The sequence below is a fragment of the Ranitomeya imitator genome, chromosome 1 (assembly GCF_032444005.1).
Source record: "Ranitomeya imitator isolate aRanImi1 chromosome 1, aRanImi1.pri, whole genome shotgun sequence".
Lineage (NCBI taxonomy): Eukaryota > Metazoa > Chordata > Amphibia > Anura > Dendrobatidae > Ranitomeya > Ranitomeya imitator.
Genome location: NC_091282.1, coordinates 967,872,310 through 967,887,834, shown reverse-complemented (window position 1 = coordinate 967,887,834; position 15,525 = coordinate 967,872,310). Strand labels below are relative to the sequence as shown.

General features: G+C 41.4%; 1 protein-coding gene across 47 annotated transcripts in view; it reads left to right on the top strand.

Moving 5' to 3' along the window:
• Nucleotides 1–15,525, top strand: part of ANK2 (ankyrin 2) — a 732,820-nt gene that overhangs the window by 363,589 nt on the left and 353,706 nt on the right. For 26 of the 47 annotated variants that reach the window (XM_069743785.1, XM_069743782.1, XM_069743819.1 and 23 more), the window contains exon 1: nucleotides 5,466–5,615. The exons of 20 other annotated variants lie outside the window; for them this stretch is intronic. In XM_069743785.1, coding sequence (XP_069599886.1) covers nucleotides 5,481–5,615 — 135 coding nt within the window. In that variant the 5' untranslated portion in view covers nucleotides 5,466–5,480. Of the gene's footprint in view, nucleotides 1–5,465; nucleotides 5,616–15,525 lie in introns of those variants that run through there. One more of the 47 variants, XM_069743793.1, reaches the window with a different exon arrangement.

The window sequence follows — 15,525 nt, the reverse complement described above, 5'->3', positions numbered from 1 at the left end:
CGGATCCGTCGCAGATTGTGAAAAACTGATGCGATAGATCCGTTTTTTGGATGGATCCGACTGGCGGATCTGGCTAATTGGATCAGAGCATGCTCAGTTAAATAAAACGGAATCCTTCGCCGGATTCTGTCATTTGATGGATCCGGCGCCCATAGGCTTCCATTCGAGCAAACGATGAACGGCAACGGATCCGTCGCTGTCCGTTTTTTTTACATACACAAAAAATGTTACTTTGTCAGTTGTCTCCGGAGAAACAATTTTCGATGGATCCGGCGAGCGACGGATGAAACGTGAGGCCATCCGTCGCAATCTGTCGCTAATACAAGTCTATGAGAAAAAAACAGATCCGGCGGCATCAGTCGCCGGATCCGTTTTTTTTTTTCAAAATTTGCCGGATTACGACTGATGGCAAAAAGATGATGTGTGAAAGGGGCCTTATTGGTTGTCACACTATCGATGTGATGTTAGATAATGGGAGCAGCAGTGGAGGCTCAATGCTGAACCTGGGGAGGGTGAGTAATGCGCAGCGTGATTTTTTAAACAAACTGCAGCCACGAAAAGGAGTGTTCCAAAAGCGGAAATCTTTAAAAAGTTATCTTTAGTAAGGAGTGCTGTAGGGTTATGTGCAGACGACGTGTATTCTCTCATCCTAGAGAATCGGGTCAATTATGGAAATGAAATTCTGAGCAGTCTGATCAGAGTATGATCACAATGTGATCCAACTGATGAGCAGAGGATGAAGAAGAGAGTTAATCCATCATCTCCATTCTGTCAGTCCGTGGAAACTGGACTGTACTCAGATGTCATCCGAGTGCAGTCAGATGATTTCCACCGACTCAGTGGCTTTCATGGCCGAGTGCGATCTGAATATTGGATCAAACTTGGGCACACTGCGACTTAGACTGTGTCCAAGGAAAAAATTGGACATAACATAACATTTGTCTGTTTGTGATACATTATTTTGTTGGATTGCAGTTGGACCAAAAATACGCTCATCTGCACAAACCCTAACTACTAGGGATGAGCGGACCTGTGGAAGTTTGGTTCTGGTACCAGAACTCTACCCGAACTTTAACCCAAACACCATGGAAGCCAATCGGGACCCGATCTTTGGTGTGAGATTCTCTCCCTCTCGTTTCTGTAGTGTGTGCATTTTTTCCCCATGTTGTTGACTTGTCCATTCTTCATCAGTATTCGATCAGCTTTTAGGCCTCATCCAGACGTCCGTGTTGTACGTACGTGTTTTGTCTATGATTTTCACGGATAGAGCACGTACCCATTATAGTCTATTGGAGTGTTCACATGTCCGTGTTTTTTGCAGACTGTATACATGCACAATTCCATGTCCGTCTTTTTCAGGCAGCATGGATGAAAGTAACGATACAAGTATACAAGTCATGAATTTCACAGACCGCACACGTGTGCCATCGGTCTACAATCTGTGTGCTGTCCATGATTAACATTACAGCAGATAGGAGAAACATTCTAATTCATTTATTGAGCCATACATGAGAAAACACTTGGACTTTTTTTTTTGCGTATGTGAAAAACAGTGGTCTGAATGAGGCTTAAAGGGGTTTTCACATTTCAAAGATTCGGCCTATAGACTCACCTATGTATAAAATAAACTGATCTCTTACTTGCCCTCTTGGAGTTCAGCACTTCCTCTTGCCAGTTCCCTGGTCTGCTGATCAGTTGCAGCGGTATCATCTCATCAGCAGTGCTTCGTCAATCATTGAGCTCAGCAGCTCATGCCATCTACGTCATCTGGGCCATAAATCTCTGTGACTGACTGCAGCATTGTAGATGTGACGCCGCAACTGCAGCTCTGAACAAAGACGAGTGCAGCGGTGAGAGCCATGGACCTGGGCCCTGGGAGAATGAGGCATTTAAAAACATACTAAGGGCTAATACAAACGTCCATGGGTCTCTGATCACAGACTGGCTGAGGGTCTCCTGACCAGAGCATGATGGCTTCATATATTTCTATAAGGCTGCCACGCTCCGGTCAGGAGACCCGCCGAGAGCCACTGATCGGGCGAAGAGCCAAGGACATCTGCCTGATACCTGTGACTGATCCATTGGAATATGCTTCATATGAGATAAACGGGCAGGCAGTGCACTGGGGGCGGGTCTATGTATGTCAGCTTCTTCCAACTGTAATGACACGCCCTCAGTGCACCGCCAGACTGATTTGCATACGGTTTCTCTGTTATTCATGATTAACACATTTGTTCTCTACAAAAAGAGGAATCCTTTTTTTTATTATTAGAGGACAATTACCTGTGCAGCCGTTCCACTGCCTCCGAATGTAAAATCAGATTTTGACAGATGCCCTGTCATGTTGTACCCTTACTCTTAGTGATCTAGATTTTGTACATACTGTAGTGAGGAAGTCAGGGGCTAATTTCTGCACATACTGAGTGATATTTCCAGAACAGTGCAGAGATGTTGCCGTATCTCAGGCTTTGATCTAATGCTTGCACAACAAATGACATCCTAAATGTTCGGGGAATGGGTAACAAGGTACAAGACCCAGCAGTAGAGCCTAAAAGTAATCCCCACCATTCATATGGACAATAGCAGGACAAACTGCGACATTCACTAAAAGAAGTGAACCAAAAAGCACCAACAACAGCTTTTATGTCCAAAATATCAAACAATACTTTATTAACATTGGAGAATAAAAAACAGGTACAGGGGGAGCATGGGGAGACATGCAACACAAAACGTGCCCACTACAAGCCGTGGACGGCATATATAAAATGTATGAGTGAACAATACACAAATAGAGTAGACATATCACGGCGTAGCCAGATGTATAGCCATGGTCGGCAATCCTGGTGACAATTAAATATAAGGCATACAGCAATATAGTACACAAGCTATAATAGAGACATACCGAGATATATGTGCCCGTCACCACGCCGTCCACCGCTGACCCCGACGCGCGTTTCGGTTATGAAACCTTCCTCAGGGGTCGCCCCTGGAAGGAAGGTTTCATAACCGAAACGCGCGTCGGGGTCAGAGGTGGACGGCGTGGTGACGGGCACATATATCTCGGTATGTCTCTATTATAGCTTGTGTACTATATTGCTGTATGCCTTATATTTAATTGTCACCAGGATTGCCGACCATGGCTATACATCTGGCTACGCCGTGATATGTCTACTCTATTTGTGTATTGTTCACTCATACATTTTATATATGCCGTCCACGGCTTGTAGTGGGCACGTTTTGTGTTGCATTGTTGCATGTCTCCCCATGCTCCCCCTGTACCTGTTTTTTATTCTCTAATGTTAATAAAGTATTGTTTGATATTTTGGACATAAAAGCTGTTGTTGGTGCTTTTTGGTTCATTTGATCTAATGCTGTATATCTTTTTTGTGTTGAAATCTAAAAAATGTAGAATAATAGAACAGCCGCTCACCGAAAAGCTTTGCCATCAGAACAATTCCATTGAAGTCAATAGGAGCATAGGCAAAAGTATTTCTGTAATATGTGAGAGCAAGGACAGCGTATAGACAAATGCTGATTGGATGCATAGTTGTGACTGAAGATTCTAGAAAATTAATGGCTACACAGGACAAATGTAGGAGGATCATACACCAATAAAGACATATATGAAATAATATTTTTGAGGAATATATTTAATTTTTTCCTTTCTGAATAAATTGAGCTTTCCATAGTAAAAGTACATATGAACAGGTTCTGTTTCCTTCTTGCTCTGTCCTTTGTGAGTGCGGAGACCTGAACAGTGCGGTCTGAGAATGTCAATCACTGTTTCATTAAATTCAGCCGTTCTAATCTGGAGTACAGGAGCATGAAGGAAAAATCCAGAGGTCATTCATTATTCCCAAAATAACTGCGCTAATCATTCTCATGTCAAAATTGCATTTGGGGAATGTGTCAATTTTTTTCCAATACTTTGACAAATTAATGCAAAAGTTATAGGTCCCAGAAAATGGCAAATTAAACCAATTTTATTTTTTATTTACAAAGTTCTGAATTTGTTTTACCCCAAATTATAAATGAACCTTGTAAGTTTGATACTGACATATCAACCTGAAGAATTATATTGCCAATGCCAGGTCATTTTTACTACATGTAGGGTATACTGAACGGTTCTATTCGAGCTGTAAAACCGCTGCCCTCCTCACTGGTGGTGATACATTGCCAAGACGTAGCGGCATCCAGTATATATCGTGTATATATTATACAGGTCGGACTTTCTACCTACATGCAAATAAAACTTTATCCTCATTCACAAAATGTTATAGTAATAAACTGGATTGATTGTTAAATTAATAGGATGTTGCCTTTACCTGTGTATCAAGTGTATTGTGCCAAGTACTCCTCATATAAGAGGGTGGTGGTTCATTCCTACACAGTGGCCCACCAGAGGATTCTCCTGTTATCCCATGAGCCAGTCCGAGCCTGATACTATATATTTATATTTTCTGAAGGTTCTGTATTGCAGAGCTCTACCAGACTTAGGTCTGTACTGCGTTTCTCAGGTTCTTTGCCCTGATACCGATGTGTCCTTTTTTAATTTTGCTCCTGTCTTTTCCAAGTTGACCACTATTAAAAAAAAAAGAAACAAAAAAACAGCACATGATTTTGCAACTCTCTGGCGTTATTTGTGCTATACGTAACTGTATGTGACTACACAGGGGTAATAAATATATACACTTCCAAAGTTTAATTTTTTTATATTTTGAGTATGTAACAAGGATTTTCAAAAGTTGGATAACTACTATGTACATTATCATTATTATTATTATTATTATTATTATTATTTTTATTATTATTATATAAAAATCACTGCCTATGGAGCAGTAAAATAGGCTTCAGTGGAGGAAGAATGCATAAATGATTACATGTCTTACGAGGACAATCCCTTTGTGTGTATTCCTTTTTCCGTATGCTTGAACAATCCCTTGGACTACAACACATTTTCAAGTATGAAAGTTTTATAATATAATACGTTTGTGTTTACTGTATATGTAATAATTCAGTACCGATTATACTAACTTCCATTTGTATTAATAATTTATTGAAATAGATTTGTGGCAGTGTGATTGAGAAAAATGTAATCTATTAGTGGCATTTGTTACATAATCAGAAAGACAGCGAGGGGAAAAAACAAAACAAAACATGGCCCCCAGTGAGTAATTCAATAGGGCTCACAGGCACAGAGAGGCATTTCACACTGGCAGACTGTGACTCCATGTGCAGAGAAGGCTGCCCCCTCCTAACGCCATTTACACGCATAACTGGCCTAGTAGGTGTAAAAATAGACAGACAGTGCCCGAATTGGAAATGGTCACCCAGTGATGACCGCAGTTGTTGGAGATGAATCCCCAGAGATTCTCCAGTGAGCAGAGGGACAAACTGGGAGAAGTAGTGAACGCTGGATGTCTGTATGTCCGTGGATGTCTGACACTGCCGACAAGTCCATAGCTTAGGGTTAAATAGTTATGGGCAATGCACAACTCTGCCAGGCATGTCACACCGGGAAATCAATTGGTCATGTTGGAAATATAAGTGATTTGGAGAAAATTTTGGACTACTATGGGTACAACATTGAAGAAATATCAGAGCCGGAATCTATGGTGAGTACATCAGGTCATGATAATGAAGGGAGACTGACGTTAGGTGAGTGATTTCTTTACAATAGATGGATGGGTGTGTGATAGATAGATAGATAGATAGATAGATAGATAGATAGATAGATAGATAGATAGATAGATAGATAGATAGGTCAGTGATATAGGATGGATGATAGGTAGATTATAGAAAGTACTCTTTAATTTAAAGAACTTATAGGTAAAATGCAGACTGCAGTAACTGCATCAAATATTTATCATTTTTCTGTGGTTTAAAGTGTTTAACATTTCAAAACTATTTCATTTATTTATATACACAGTAACATAAAATGTATATTATCAGAAGGAATAATAATGTTCTGTGTTAGCGAAGCAATCAATGTCCTTCAGAATGTAATTCTACATAATAATTTGTGATAGGTAAGTTAAAGGAAACCTGTCATCAGGATTTTGCTCAGTAACCTACAGACACTGTAAGTTTGGCGCCGTTATACTGATTAAATTGATACTTGGGTGATAAAATCCATCTTGTGGTTGTTTAATCTTTTTTTTTTTTTTTTCAGTTAGGCCGGTGTCATACTTGCGTGTTTAATGCGAGAGTCTCTCCCATCAACACCCGGCACTGCCGCCGGCACTAGGCACCAGAGCATTCAGCTGCATAGAAATACATGCAGCCGCACACTCCGGTCCCGAGTGCTGGCGGCAGTGCCGGGTGTTGATGGGAGAGACTTGCGCGAGTTTCTTGCATTACACACGCAAATGTGACCCCGGCCTTAATAAGATTCTGGTGCTCCGAGGCGGCCTGTGGGCAAGGCTATGGGTGGCCTGTGGGGGCTTCGTGTGGTGCTCTGCTTACATATGCATCTGTATGGGCTTATGACAAGTCACTTATCCTTCAGTGACCGGCTCCCTATTTTACATACTGCATATGTTATTGTGGGGTTACAAAACAAAATTTACATTCAACAAAATGGCGCCTCCGCCGTAGCATGATACATGCCTAATATGCCTATATGCATTTAGGCTTTATTCCTATACTATGGTGGGGTAAAAAAAAAAATATCTTCATCAAAATGGCATCGGTGGCAGCACCTACACATTAGCATTTATTGAGTTTCAATAGATGCTACTGCGCAGGCGCTACCGGTGCCATTTTGATGAAGTTGAATTTTTTTTTTGTGACCCCACAGTATTACATGCATTATGTATAGCAACAACCACAAGACTTATTTAATCAACCCAGGAATCATTGTAATCAGTATAACGGCGCCAACCTGACACTGTCTGAAGTTTACTCAGCAAAATCCTGCCGAAAGGTTCTCTTTAATTAATCTTAACATAACATGCAATTCACTAGGAACCTTCTGATAACAGCCTTGTGATCAGAGTTTGATCAGAGTGCGATTTGCTCTCCTGACCTGAGCCTGAGAGCTGCATAGTAATCCATCACGCTGTCTTGCTCAGGTCAGGAGGGTGCCGGCCAGTCCGTGCAGTGCGATGCGATTCTAGCACGAGAAATACAGCAGTCTGTCTCTGCTCTTAAAAGAATTACTGAAACCCCTTTCTGCAGTAATATTTTAAAAATGCACAAATAAATCCAGAGTGAATAATGTGCACCATATTGTACAAATCCCTGTGTGGATCTTGGTGTTGATTTTCCCGTGGGAATAGTGGGGAATATTTTTTTTTATTTTAACCCTTGTAAAACCTGTTGTTTTTTTTTTTTTTTTGCTGATCCTGCAGGTATCTGAAGCAAAACCCAAAGCAATTGGGGGTTGTTGTGAATTTTGTCTTCTCCAATATTAATTCCGCACCCCGTGTCATTTTCCACGCATATTTATTTTAGACAATATGTGGATGAAATTAGGTTCAGGCTTTATCTACTTTGTTAATACTGAATTCCACTGTGGATGTTCCCTCCACAAATCCCAATGGAAATTTTGCCGCCTTTCTGCATAGTGTGAGCTTTAAATGCTTGTCACTGGAAAAAATAAGAGCAGCAGAAATGATCCGGAGCCCGTAGTGATTGTAGCACATTCCCAGTAGTGTTTCCACGTGCTGCTCCTGATGTTACCAGTCTTATCCCAGTGATCAGTGTGCTCTTGTTATTTCCAGCCTGTGGTCTATGTAATGGCAGTGACATTATGCATTCCTAATCAGTGGAAAACATTTACAGCGTCATGCCAGGTGACTTTCACTGTATCGGGCTCATGTCTCAACCTGCAATGTCACCTTCAGAATTTAGATACCTGTTAATACTTTAGTTATATAATCTGTGCCCTTTCTTAATATGATCATTATTTCTTATAAGATTAATATGATATAATTTAGCCTAGGCAATAACATGAGGTCCTACACATTGGCCAGAGCCGTGTACAGGACACATTAATCGCTTTACAACAACCTATGTCAGGCCACGAGCACACGTTGAGTATTTGGTGAGTTTTTTACCTCAGTATTTGTAAACCAAAATCATGAGGAAAAGTATAATAGAAACTCGTCACCACTTCTGGATTCATTACCCACTACTGGTTTTGTCATGCAAATGCTGAGGTAAAAAAAACTGATCAAATACAGAAAGTGTGCACATGGTCTTAAAGAGGTTTTCCTCAACATAAATTCCTGCAGTCACTCTATGTGACTGGAGAGTGCTAAATCCTGACAATGTGCAATGTGAACACTGTCAGGATGGCCCTTTATTTCCAGCTTTAGCTTTGATCATGTGACTGTAGGTATGCAATTGTACATCTCATGTGCTGACTAGGTTCTCAGCCACTATTCTTTTTGGTGTCCGAATATAGACATTTATATCATATCTACAGGGTATAATTATGTTATAGATGCACAGCCCACCTTGGAGAGAAAAGTTTTGTTGAGCCGCCTACCCTGCCAGTCTGTGCTGTAGACATGTGGCTCTGCTGCTTCTATATATATATGATTTTCCTAATTTTTATGTCAGAGTTGGCAGTAATATTTTTGGACTTGTTGATAGCAAAAATCATTATTACCTGGTTTTCATACCTGTGAGTAGCCAACGTCTCATTCAGACGTCCGATATTCATTTATTAGTTCTGTACATGGTTTTCACAGATAGTGTATGGGGCCATTTACATGGCATGAATTTTTTTGCAGATCGAGTGGTCCACGGAAAGCATGTCTTCCAATTTTGATCCAAGGATCAGATCAAAATCACCAATGCAAGTCTATGGATTCATGAAAAAATCAGATCGCGCATCTGAGTCAGGAAGGAGAAGGTGGAGAAACTTATTTTTTCTTTTTCTCCACTCTGATGGCACTCAGACCACACTCTGATCAAACTCTGATCAAAATAGCCTGGCCATTTTTTTTGTATGTGAGGAAAACGGACATTTGAGTAAGGTCAGTGTCACACTCGCGAGTGCAATGCGAGAAACTCATGTGAGTCTCTTTCACCAATTCCTGGCACTACCGCCGGCGGTTCGGACCGGAGCCTTCAGCTGCATATGCAGCCACACACTCCGGTCCAGAGTGCCGGGTATTCATACAAGTTTCTCGCATTGCACTCGCAAGTGTGACAGTGGCCTAAGGCTATGTGCACACGTCAGGATTTCTTGCAGAAATTTTCCTGACAAAAACTGGACATTCCTGCCTGAAATCCGCATGCATTTTTACCGCGATTTTGATGCGTTTTTGATGCGTTTTTTGTGCGTTTTTTCCCAAATGCATAGAATTGCGGGAAAAACGCAGAAAATCCGCAAAAATAATTAACATGCTAATTTTTTTACCGCGATGCATTTTTTTTCGCGCAAAAAACGCATCCATGTGCACAAAACATGCAGAATGCATTCTAAATGATAGAATGCATAATGTATGCGTTTTTAATGAGTTTTCATAGCGTTTTTAGCGCGAAAAAACGCGAAAAAAAACGTGAAAAAACCTGAACGTGTGCACATGGCCTAAATCTGCATCTTTGGCAGGGGAGGTGTATCAGAATGCAAAACTAATTCCATGGGATAGAGGAAGCTGCCATACATTTCTCATGCTGTTTGGCTCTGAAAGGAGTGTGACAACGGTCTTAACTGGCATAGCTTGCTTTTTTCTGTGCCTTAAGGTAACAATTTAATATAATGGGTAAATACTTTGTTACAAGAGTTAAGCTTTGCCAGCAATTCAAGACCCAGCTGGCATGCATGGCTTGTGCTTGCTGGTGCCGGTTTAGAATCCAGTAGGAGTAGCAATGCGGTGACTCACATCTTCTCCACGTCTAATCTTTATTTGGATTTCTGATATTAGTTTACAGATCCATAGATCCATTTGTTGTTAGAAGCAATTTGCAGTTCTGCATAACAATAAAATTTTTGATGATAATGTAAATCTGCACATGATATAGTGCCCTGCTCTTACCTCTATAATTTGCCACTCCTAATCACCAGTCCGTAGTAAAAATAATCCACATAAATAGTTCTGTGACTTTATAAAAACATTTTGTATGTGTACTAGGCCGGAGTCACACTAGAGTGGAATACGGACGAGTGCTATGCGAGAAAAAAATCGCATAGCACTCGGCCCATTGTTAATCTTTGGGGCAACTCCCATCAGCTTTTTTTTCTCGGCCGTATTATACGTGCGAGTGAAATAGCAGCATGTATAGACTCGCCAATGAAAGTCTATAGGTGCTAGAAAAACTCTCACACCACATGGACCATCAGCAGTGTGACTTGCGAGAAATATGCACCAGTGTCCTTCAGAAAAGCCGTCAATTCAGTGTGGTGTAATGTAAAATCACACTGACAGGTTAAAATAGAATACATGTCTACACATAGTATAGGTATATATATATATATATATCTAATATATAATTGCCTAGAATACTACTTCCTGCAATTTGTGCCAACTTCCTGTCCGGAGCTAATGTCCGGAGCTAATGTCCGGAGCTAATGTCCGGAGATAAGTGACGTCAACAGTGTCCAGTGTCTGATTGGTTGCCGCCTGCTGTGAGCGACCAATCAGAAACATGCGGGATTGTGACACACTCCGCCCGCCATTTTGGTGTGATTTTTGAATTTTTACCTCACAGCAAGTTTCTACTGCGTGGAGGCGGGCCCAGTGACGTTGCTCTTCAAGCTCCTGCTGAATTTCGTCAAAAAAAATGATAATACCATTTACCAAAACTATATATATTTAGTTGTGAAGTGGTTCAGTGACATTTTCACACCAATTTTGAACTTTTGTTTGGTGTTTTCTCCATATACTGCCTATTATTCACTGACTTATACTGAGAGACTGCCGTTTATTAACCTCTTCTTTGCCACATTGGGTATATTGCTCTATTATTTGCCACATAAGGACATTGTCCATTATTGCCCAGCAATTTCTTAAATAACAAGAATTGTCAAGAGCTGGTAAGTGCAGCCATTTTTTGTTCTTTCTTACTATTATTTATTAATTGTATTATTCTTACATTTGAATAAATAAAGTATATATGGATTCTAGACTCCCGATTCTTTAGAATCGGGCTGCCATCTAGTCTAATATATAATTGCCTAGAATACTACTTCCTGCAATTTGTGCCAACTTCCGTGGCTTTGTCCGGAGCTAATGTGCGGAGCTAATGTGCGGAGCTAATGTGCGGAGCTAATGTCCGGAGCTAATGTCCGGAGATTAATTGCCTAGAATATTACTTCCTGCAATTTGTGCCAACTTCCGTGGCTTTGTCCGGAGCTAATGTGCGGAGCTAATGTGCGGAGCTAATGTCCGGAGCTAATGTCCGGAGCTAATGTCCGGAGATAAGTGACGTCAACAGTGTCCAGTGTCTGATTGGTTGCCGCCTGCTGCAAGCGACCAATCAGAAACGTGCCGTACTGTGACACACTCCGCCCGCCATTTTGGTGTGATTTTTGAATTTTTACCTCACAGCAAGTTTCTACTGCGTGGAGGCGGGCCCAGTGACGTTGCTCTTCAAGCTCCTGCCGAATTTCGTAAAAAAAAATGATAATACCATTTACCAAAACTATATATATTTAGTTGTGAAGTGGTTCAGTGACATTTTCACACCAATTTTGAACTTTTGTTTGGTGTTTTCTCCATATACTGCCTATTATTTTTGTTCTTTCTTACTATTATTTATTAATTGTATTATTCTTACATTTGAATAAATAAAGTATATATGGATTCTAGACTCCCGATTCTTTAGAATCGGGCTGCCATCTAGTGTGTATATATATATACAGTGGGGCAAAAAAGTATTTAGTCAGTCAGCAATAGTGCAAGTTCCACCACTTAAAAAGATGAGAGGCGTCTGTAATTTACATCATATGTAGACCTCAACTATGGGAGACAAACTGAGAAAAAAAAATCCAGAAAATCACATTGTCTATTTTTTTAACAATTTATTTGCATATTATGGTGGAAAATAAGTATTTAGTCAGAAACAAAATTTCATCCCAATACTTTGTAATATATCCTTTGTTGGCAATGACAGAGGTCAAACGTTTTCTGTAAGTCTTCACAAGGTTGCCACACACTGTTGTTGGTATGTTGGCCCATTCCTCCATGCAGATCTCCTCTAGAGCAGTGATGTTTTTGGCTTTTCGCTTGGCAACACAGACTTTCAACTCCCTCCAAAGGTTTTCTATAGGGTTAAGATCTGGAGACTGGCTAGGCCACTCCAGGACCTTGAAATGCTTCTTACGAAGCCACTCCTTCGTTGCCCTGGCGGTGTGCTTTGGATCATTGTCATGTTGAAAGACCCAGCCACGTTTCATCTTCAATGCCCTTGCTGATGGAAGGAGATTTGCACTCAAAATCTCACGATACATGGCCCCATTCATTCTTTCATGTACCCGGATCAGTCGTCCTGGCCCCTTTGCAGAGAAACAGCCCCAAAGCATGATGTTTCCACCACCATGCTTTACAGTAGGTATGGTGTTTGATGGATGCAACTCAGTATTCTTTTTCCTCCAAACACGACAAGTTGTGTTTCTACCAAACCTTTCGAGTTTGGTTTCATCAGACCATAGGACATTCTCCCAAAACTCCTCTGGATCATCCAAATGCTCTCTAGCAAACTTCAGACGGGCCCGGACATGTACTGGCTTAAGCAGTGGGACACGTCTGGCACTGCAGGATCTGAGTCCATGGTGGCGTAGTGTGTTACTTATGGTAGGCCTTGTTACATTGGTCCCAGCTCTCTGCAGTTCATTCACTAGGTCCCCCCGCGTGGTTCTGGGATTTTTGCTCACCGTTCTTGTGATCATTCTGACCCCACGGGGTGGGATTTTGCGTGGAGCCCCAGATCGAGGGAGATTATCAGTGGTCTTGTATGTCTTCCATTTTCTAATTATTCCTCCCACTGTTGATTTCTTCACTCCAAGCTGGTTGGCTATTGCAGATTCAGTCTTCCCAGGCTGGTGCAGGGCTACAATTTTGTTTCTGGTGTCCTTTGACAGCTCTTTGGTCTTCACCATAGTGGAGTTTGGAGTCAGACTGTTTGAGGGTGTGCACAGGTGTATTTTTATACTGATAAGTTTAAACAGGTGCCATTACTACAGGTAATGAGTGGAGGAAAGAGGAGACTCTTAAAGAAGAAGTTACAGGTCTGTGAGAGCCAGAAATCTTGATTGTTTGTTTCTGACCAAATACTTATTTTCCACCATAATATGCAAATAAATTGTTAAAAAAAACAGACAATGTGATTTTCTGGATTTTTTTTTCTCAGTTTGTCTCCCATAGTTGAGGTCTACCTATGATGTAAATTACAGACGCCTCTCATCTTTTTAAGTGGTGGAACTTGCACTATTGCTGACTGACTAAATACTTTTTTGCCCCACTGTATATATATATATATATATATATATATATATATATATATATATATATATATATATATATATATATATAAAACATATGTGTCATTGGCCCTTTTGCCTTCACTCTGTGGTCCAGCTAGCCCCAAACAATCTCGATTGGGTTCAGGTCTGGTGACTGTGGAGGCCAGGTCATCTGGCGTAGCACCCCATCACTCTCCTTCTTGGTCAAATAGCCCTTACACAGCCTGAGGTGTGTTTGGGGTCATTGTCCTGTTGAAAAATAAATGATGGTCCAACTAAGCGCAAATCAGATGGAATAGCATGCCGCTGCAAGATGCTGTGGTAGCCATGCTGGTTCAGTATGCCTTCAATTTTGAATAAATTCCCAACAGTATCACCAGCAAAGTACCCCCACACCATCACACCTCCTCCTCCATGCTTCGCGGTGGGAACCAGGCATGTAGAGTCCATCCGTTCACCTTTTCTGCGTCACACAAAGACACGGTGGTTGGAACCAAAGATCTCATATTTGGACTCATCAGACCAAAGCACAGATTTCCACTGGTCTAATGTCCATTCCTTGTGTTCTTTAGCCCAAACAAGTCTCTTCTGCTTGTTGCCTGTCCTTAGCAGTGGTATCCTAGTAATTATTTTACCATGAAGGCCTGCTGCACAAAGTCTCCTTTTAAAGGGAACCTGTCACCCCGTTTTTTGAGATATAAATACTGTTAAATGGGCCTGCGCTGTGTGTTACTATAGTGTATGTAGTGTACCCCGATTCCCCACCTATGCTGAGAAATAACTTACCAAAGTTTTCGCCTGTCAATCAGGCTGGTCAGGTCGGGAGTCTCGGCTTTGAGAAAATGGCCGCCGCGATCTCTAATGCGCACGCGCGGCATCCCGCGGCCATCTTCCTGAAGCCCCGTGCAGCAGAGCACTCGATCTGCGCACGCGCGGCCCCAGGAAGATGGCCGCCCCCACCGACGAAAGGGATGACAGCGCAGATCACGCGCTGCTTGTTCACGTGCCCACAGTGGATTAGTCACCTCAACATGCGGACACCACTACGCCACCAACGTAAAGCTGAGGAAGAACCAGCGCTGTGAACACGCCCTCCCGACCTGACCAGCCTGATTGACAGGCGAAAACGGCGACTTTGGTAAGTTATTTCTCAGCATAGGTGGGGAATCGGGGTACACTACATACACTATAGTAACACACAGCGCAGGCCCATTTAACAGTATTTATATCTCAATCTCAAGAAACGGGGTGACAGGTTCCCTTTAACAGTTGTTGTAGAGATGTGTCTGCTGCTAAAACTCTGTGTGACATTAACCTGGTCTCTAATCTGAGCTGCTGTTAACCTGTGATTTCTGAGGCTGGTGACTCGGATATACTTATCCTCAGAAGCAGAGGTGACCCTTGGTCTTCCTTTCCTGGGACTGTCCTCATGTGAGCCAGTTTCTTTGTAGCGCTTGATGGTTTTTGCCATTGCACTTGGGGACACTTTCAAAGTTTGCCCAATTTTTCGGACTGACTGACTTTCGTTTCCTAAAGTAATGATGGCCATGGCCACTCGTTTTCCTTTACTTAGCTGCATTTTTCTTGCCATAATACAAATTCTAACAGTCTATTCAGTAACACTATCAGCTGTGTATCCACCAGACTTCTGCACAATTCAACTGATGGTCCCAACCCCATTTATAAGGCAAGAAATCCCACTTATTAAGCCTGACAGGGCACACCTGTGAAGTGAAAACCATTCCCGGGGACTACCTCTTGAAGCTCATCAAGAGAATGCCAAGAGTGTGCAAAGCAGTTTTCAAAGCAAAAGGTGGCTGCTTTGAAGAACCTAGAATATAAGACATAATTTCAGTTTCACACTTTTTTGTTAAGTATATAATTCCACATGTGTTAATTCACAGTTTTGATGCCTTCAGTGTGAATGTACAATTTTCATAGTCATGAAAATACAGAAAAATCTTTAAATGAGAAGGTGTGTCCAAACCTTTGGACTGTACTGTGTATATATATATATATATATATATATATATATATATATATATATATATATATATTTATTTCATAGAGAGTTAGGTTGCAGAATAACTGATAATTCAATTGTTGTG